Source organism: Cicer arietinum, chromosome 4, assembly GCF_000331145.2.
Source record: "Cicer arietinum cultivar CDC Frontier isolate Library 1 chromosome 4, Cicar.CDCFrontier_v2.0, whole genome shotgun sequence".
In the NCBI taxonomy this organism is placed as follows: domain Eukaryota; kingdom Viridiplantae; phylum Streptophyta; class Magnoliopsida; order Fabales; family Fabaceae; genus Cicer; species Cicer arietinum.
Genome location: NC_021163.2, coordinates 49,950,502 through 49,957,562, shown reverse-complemented (window position 1 = coordinate 49,957,562; position 7,061 = coordinate 49,950,502). Strand labels below are relative to the sequence as shown.

The window sequence follows — 7,061 nt, the reverse complement described above, 5'->3', positions numbered from 1 at the left end:
ATTGCGAGAATTCCCTGCAGTAGAATATTCACGCGGTTCACACTATCATTAATCTCGCTCGTCAATTTCAAATCAAACAGTTCACATCACACACTCAATTTCAGACAATGGAGCAATCTTAGCCATCAATCTAGATCTAACGGCTGAAAGATGTAACTACATGATACAGTCACAGCACGAAATTAAATTTCCTCCTTCTTCCTCTCTCTTCTCCCTCTAATCATTCTATCTTTTATTCATTACTTATTATTCCTTCTAAAACCTCTTTTTTTTTTCTTCATTAATCATTTTCACTCTCACTCACTCGCCGACCATGTCCACTCGCCGCGCCGGCGTTACAAACGCCGCCGTAAAAACCACCACAACAACCACCAGATCCATCACCCCTGTCTCCACCTCACGCAAACTCCCATCTCTTTCATCATCATCTTCCAAATTCGAAAAAGAAAACAACCCTCGAAGATCCACGTCTCGTGGGCCCACTTCAAACCCAACTCAAAAGCCCATCACAAAACCCATCCCTCCCCTCGACCGCAGATCCTCTTCCTCTTTTTCCTCTCTTCCTCGTGGAAGAAGCCCTAGCCCCTCCGACCTCCGTCAACCCCGCCGCATCTCCGTTGACCGAACAACAACCAAAGATCCGACGACCCATTTGAAAACCCGCAGAGATTCCAACGCTAAATCAGCAGATAAACTCAACAGCACCGAAAAGGTTAAACTTTTGAAGGGGAAATCGAGTTCTGAAGTTGAATCAAATGGTTCTAGGGTTGAAGAAAACAACACAAAAAACAAGTGTACTAGTAAGCTTCATGAAAAGCTTGCGTTTTTGGAAGGGAAAGTGAAGAGAATAGCTTCTGATATAAAGAAAACTAAGGAGATGCTGGATTTGAATAATCCGGATGCATCAAAAGTTATACTTTCTGATATTCAAGAAAAGATCTCAGGTATTGAGAAAGCTATGGTTCGTGTTGTTGTTTCAAATGATGAAAATAGTAACAATCATGTTGGCGTTGTTAATGATAATGGGGTTGAAAATTTGAAGTTAAATAGTTTGGTCAAAGGGTTGAATAGTGAAGAGCTTGAAGCTAGGTTGTTTCCACATCACAAGTTGATTAGAGATAGGACTATAAATAAGGATTCAAAGGTTGAATTGGAAGGGAATGTGTTGAATTTTGTTGATGAAAACTCGATAGCGGTTGAGTTTTTGGATTCACTTGAAAAGGGTAGAGGGAAAGATTCTACTTGTTGTGAAGTTGAAGGAACTCATGGTGTTGTTCCTTGTGATGGAATTGAAGGAGGGAAAAGTGATTCTTCTTGGAATATTCAAAAGTGTGATGTTGATATGGAACTTGAAGCTGATGAGAAGCTTGAAGAGTTTGATGAGAAAGAGAATAACAACAACACACAAGAGGAAGAAGGGTATGTTGGTGATGAAACTGATGAAGCTTTTAATTTTAAGCTTAATGGAATAGGGAACAAAATTGCTGCAGCTGGTTGGTTTGTTTCTGAAGGGGAAGCTGTTCTTCTTGCTCATGATGATGCTACTTGTTCTTATTATGATATTGCCAATTCTGAGGTATTGTATTTGTATGCAAGTTTTGAAATTGGAATCTCTTTTTTATTTCATTTTTGTCATGCCTTGATTTTGTTGTGAATAATAGTGTATATTTTTTAGTTTGGTAATTAATGTGGTGTGATCTATAAAAATAAATTGCCAAATATGTAACTTGAATTATTTTCCACTGGATGAAGATTGGTCTATGCATATTTTGGTTGTCTTTCAATTGGCTTTAACATATTTGATCTTCATCTTATGATTAAAATCTTTGACAATGTGAGTGAAGAAAATTCACTTTTCTAATTTGTTTCAAAACTCAAAAGAACATGTTAGAGAATATGATCATACTAGGATTAATGCATCCAATGTTTAGAGAATATGGCATGGCTTATATATGAGGATTTTAGGAATCATTAACTGAATTTATGTATTTTAAATGTCTAATGTATTTTTTTGCCTAAAAAAAGGTCTAATGTATTTATCACAAGTTTTTTTCTTTCATAAATGAGTTAGAAGTTTCTTGATAATTAATTATAATCTCTTTAAACTGGCAACCCCGGTTATTAATTTTGGAACACCCAATTGGTCTTTTGATTTGTATGTATATATCATGCTAAATGCTAAATATTGAAGAAAGTGAAAACATGCTAAGTCTGCTAGAGTATACATATGAATTTCATCCAAGGAATTGATAGTAAATTTATGAATTTGTCCTTGAAAGTAATTGGTCGTTCATTGTTCAAGGATTAATATATAATATAATGAACAAATGAGTATCTTCGGATCTAATATAGAATTTCTACATTCCCTAGGTTAATGTCTGTGACAAGATTGTAAGGGAATGCACATGGTATTTACTTGATGTTTGATTATCATCTCTTTATATATATATAACCATTCAACGGTTGGATTGATGAAGTTTAATGCCTAGATGAGTTATGACATGGAGTAAGTGTGACAACAGTTATGACGTGGAGTCAACAGATCCACACGCATATACACACACCATGCTACACATTTAGTATTTAATTGATTTTTTCTTCGTAAACTTATTCATGGAGTATGTTAATAGATACATACTTAATGAGAGAATAAAGATACATTTTTGAAGCTGAACATATATTATTATGATTTCAGGAAAAATCTGTATATATCCCCCCTTCAGGAATTTCATCTAGCATATGGAGAGATTGCTGGCTAATTCGCGCTCAAGGTTCAGACGGTTGCTCTGGAAGGTTTGTAGTTGCTGCATCAGCTGGCAATACAATGGATTCAGGCTTTTGTTCATGGGATTTTTACACCAAGGAAGTAAAAGCATTCCAAGTTGAGGTTGGATCTGGAACAACTTCTTCTAGAACAGCACTTCGACAGTTACCGAACAACATCATACAAAGAAGGAATTTATCAGCTTCTACCATTTCAGAAGCTAGGCAATGGTGGTTTAAACCATGTGGACCTCTCATTATCTCTACTTGCAGCTCACAGAGAGGTGTGAAAGTTTTTGATGTTCGAGACGGAGAGCAAGTGATGAGGTGGGAGGTTCAGAAGCCTGTTGTTGCTATGGATTACTCTAGTCCTTTACAGTGGAGAAATAGAGGGAAAGTAGTTGTAGCTGAATGTGAAGGCATTTCTTTGTGGGATGTAAACTCACTCAGTCCTCATGCTTTGGTTTCTGTTCCTTTGGGTGGTAAGAAAATTTCTGCTCTCCATGTGAGTAATACTGATGCAGAGCTTGGCGGAGGGGTTCGCAAAAGGTTAGTTTGATTTGAACATTTTCTTGCGTTTAGGCCTTCTTTGAAGAAACAACTTGAATAAGCACTTAAAGTATAAATGCTTATCATACAAGTCCTTTTGAATATGAAATTTTTATAAAAAAGATAAAAAAGTGTCAAATTGTTTTCATATTTTAACTATATGCTATTTTCATTAGCTATCTTGATTATGTCATACGATGTTTTTATTAGCTTTCCCAAACAGTTTGACAAGTACTTATGTTAGTAGATAGACTCAAATAACTCAACAATAAACCCTTAGAGTCTATTTGAATTGACTTATTTGAACTTGTCTACTGACATAAGCATCTTGTAAGATTGTTTGGATGACTTGTTTGAGACTGTCTACTGGTGACAACTTATGACACATTCATAAGTTGTTTTCAGCTAATTTTCATAAGCTAACTAGGATAGCTTATGAAAATAGCTTATAGCTCATATTGAAACAATTTGATTTTATTTCACGGCGTGTTATAAAAATAGCTCATACATAAGCACTTATGCTATAAACTCTTAAATAAGCTGCTTATCCAAAATCTGTACCTACCATGTTTCTGCATTACATAGTCATTATTTTTGTGTATTCTTGTTTGCATTGCAGTAGTTTTTTTTTTCTTTCTATTTTCATTTTCTGCTGTCACTTATAATCAGAAAACAATCATTTTCACAACTGCTTCATTTTCATGCATTTTAACAAAGTTATGGAATATAATGCAGAGTAAGTTCATCAGAAGCTGAAGGGAATGATGGTGTGTTTGTCACCTCAGATTCTATCAATGTAATGGACTTCCGACAACCCTCCGGTGTCGGCCTCAAGATATCAAAACACAGTATCAACGTACAATCCATTTTCTCCCGTGGAGATTCGATATTCCTCGGATGCACCAGCTCCTCCAATTCAATAATAAAAAAGCAATCCTCATCATCGATACAACAATTTTCGTTGCGCAAACAAGGACTCTTCAACACATACACTTATCCAGAATCCAATGCACACTCACACTATGCAGCAGTATCTCAAGTTTGGGGTAATTCAGACATTGTGATGGGTGTTTGTGGATTAGGACTACATGTGTTTGATGCATTGAAAGATGATGATGATGCATTAAGGGTTGTGAATATGGATCACTCTAATAATAATGGTGAGAATTTTAGGGAAGTTGTTGGTCCAGATGATTTGTATTGGCCTTCATTTGATTATATGGGATCTCGTGCTCTTCTCATATCAAGAGATAGGCCAGCTATGTGGAGGCATCTAATAGTTTGATATTGTAGTAGTAATGCATTTGTTTGTAGTTGTAACTAAAAGGATTGTTTATCAGAAATTGCAATATGGTTATTTGGTTTTTATTAAGTTGATGGTTTTCTATTTCCTTGCAATGCTTTTGAAGGATTATATGTTTTTTGCTTTATTAGAGGAAAATATGTTTGGTGTGGATGCTTAGTTTTATACTATTTTTTTGACAAAATTGTTTTATACTTTCTTTGGTTTTGAATATAAGGAAAAAATCTAATTTTTGTGGTTTAAAATATAATAAACAAATGAGTAAAAAATAATATAAAAAAATATTAATTAATTCTACTTGAAAGAAATTGTCCCTTTAATATCATTAAATTAATAATTAATTTTTCAATTACATTAAGATAAGATTTGAATTTGTTGAGTAAAAATAAAGATTTGAATATGTATTTTTGTCTCTGTAATTGCAAAAATACTGTCTTTCTTTTCTCTCTTCAAATAGTCTATTGGCTTGATGAACACGAATTTTAATTTTAAATTTTAACTCAAACTTCTGTATATCACATTTGAAGTTATCAATTCATCTATACTTATCAAATATAATCTATTTTCTTTATTCCTTGAAAAATTAACTTTTATTTTTCATCTTCTCAAATGCACTGCTTTTTTTCGTTTTGTTCCTTGTTGTATTTTAGTACTTTCAAATATTAGTATATGTTAGAATTGATTCATATGATACAAAGATTTTTGAGTTTAGTTCTTCTAAGAATTACACAAGAACCAAAATAAATAGTATATATTATAATAATTATTTTTAATATGAATAAATTTTGTAAATACAAAAATAAAATAACAATAATCAAAAGTAAAATATGATATATTTACTTTTGATGAAAACTTGTACATGTCAATTATTAACCCATAAGTCTAAGATTTTTTTTATGAATACACAAGAACATTTTAAAAAAAACATCTAAACATAATTCATTCATCATCTCAAATAAGATTACAACAAATTTGTAACCCAATTCAATATTTGTATTATCGTACAATATTATCTCATTTTAAGAGTTACAATAAAGGATAGTATGAACATCTTACACGTTACAAGAAATGATAGTACGAACATCTTACACAACAAACGATCTTGCGTACCTTCCTCTAACTAGGGCATAGTTACATATACTTCAACTCTCTATATTACCCCCTACAGATGGAGATATTCTGCAGCTCTTCGCACGATCACCCAAATTTGCGGATGTTTCACCTCTTTACAAATCTCTTTATTGGTAGGATAGAAAAACAGCTTCCATGCATGAATATGACTCATTAGACATTAATTATCACACTTCAAGATTCTAGATACATCCATTCACCTCTTAAATTGAATCCCTTTAATTTTCCCACACAATGCATGCATTAATATTTATTTTTGTTTTGAAATTCTAATTGATTTTCCCAACAAATCTTCAATTAATTAAAATTTTCAAACTTCTCTGTCATCTAATTATTTTTTCCATTATTTGTCAACATTATTTGTTGTTCTCATTGCTCTCTCGTGAGTAGCAAATGCTCTTCACAATATTTTTTTTTTCTTCACACAAGAATAATCATCCTTTAACTTGTAATCCTTGCAAGCTGACTTTAAACAAACAAACTTGCATGTGTTCTCCATAACAGTTTTGATGTTGACATTCATATATGAGTACTAAATAATAGTGACGCTTCATACGTACTTGTACCGTCCGAGAACAACAACCAATAGAACACGCCACCTAAGCTCTATATTGTCAAGAAGATTATCAATACAAGAATCCCAGTCCGACATTAATCCACCTGTAACTTCATTGTGATCCAATACTTGTATGTGTTAGTCATCTATTCTTGCTAATGGCTCTGGGTTTATCCTCAAAAACCATTAGCTTTGATACTACTATTGGAGTAAACCCGAACACACTAACTATTAACACACACACACTCGTGGATCTTTGATGAACACACAAGAGCAAACCACAAAGAAAGTAATAAAGAACACACAAATATTTACGTTGTTTGATACCTTTTATCTATATTCACAAAAACATCTCAACATAATTCATTCATCATCTCAAATAAAATTACAACAATTTGTAACCGAATCTAATATGTGTATCACCTTATAATACTCTTTAAATCTAAAAATTACAAGGAATGTTAATACTAACATTTTACACAACAAATGATCACCGACACCTTCTTCTTACCAGGACATAGTTGGAGATACCTCAATTCTCCACATGATCACTTAAGATAAAGATTCTTCAACTCTTCAACTCTTCTTATAATCATTCAAATTTGGGGATGCTTCTCCTCTTCACAAATCTCTTTATTTATAGGATAGAAAAATGACTTGCATGTGATTATGACTTACATTCATTAATTGTCATTTGCCACACTTCTCCAAGATTCTAGATACATCATTTCATTCTTACATTGTATCTCTTCAACTTTC

At 33.1% G+C, this 7,061-nt stretch overlaps 1 protein-coding gene across 1 annotated transcript; it reads left to right on the top strand.

Annotated features, from left to right (window-relative positions):
• The first annotated feature begins 241 nt into the window (after positions 1 to 241).
• On the top strand, positions 242 to 4,703 carry LOC101494794 (KIN14B-interacting protein At4g14310). Its single transcript, XM_004497917.4, has 3 exons — positions 242 to 1,576; positions 2,696 to 3,312; positions 4,048 to 4,703. The coding sequence occupies exons 1-3, from the start codon at positions 314 to 316 to the stop codon at positions 4,595 to 4,597; spliced, it is 2,430 nt and encodes an 809-aa protein (XP_004497974.1). The 5' UTR covers positions 242 to 313; the 3' UTR covers positions 4,598 to 4,703.
• Positions 4,704 to 7,061: the final 2,358 nt, after the last annotated feature.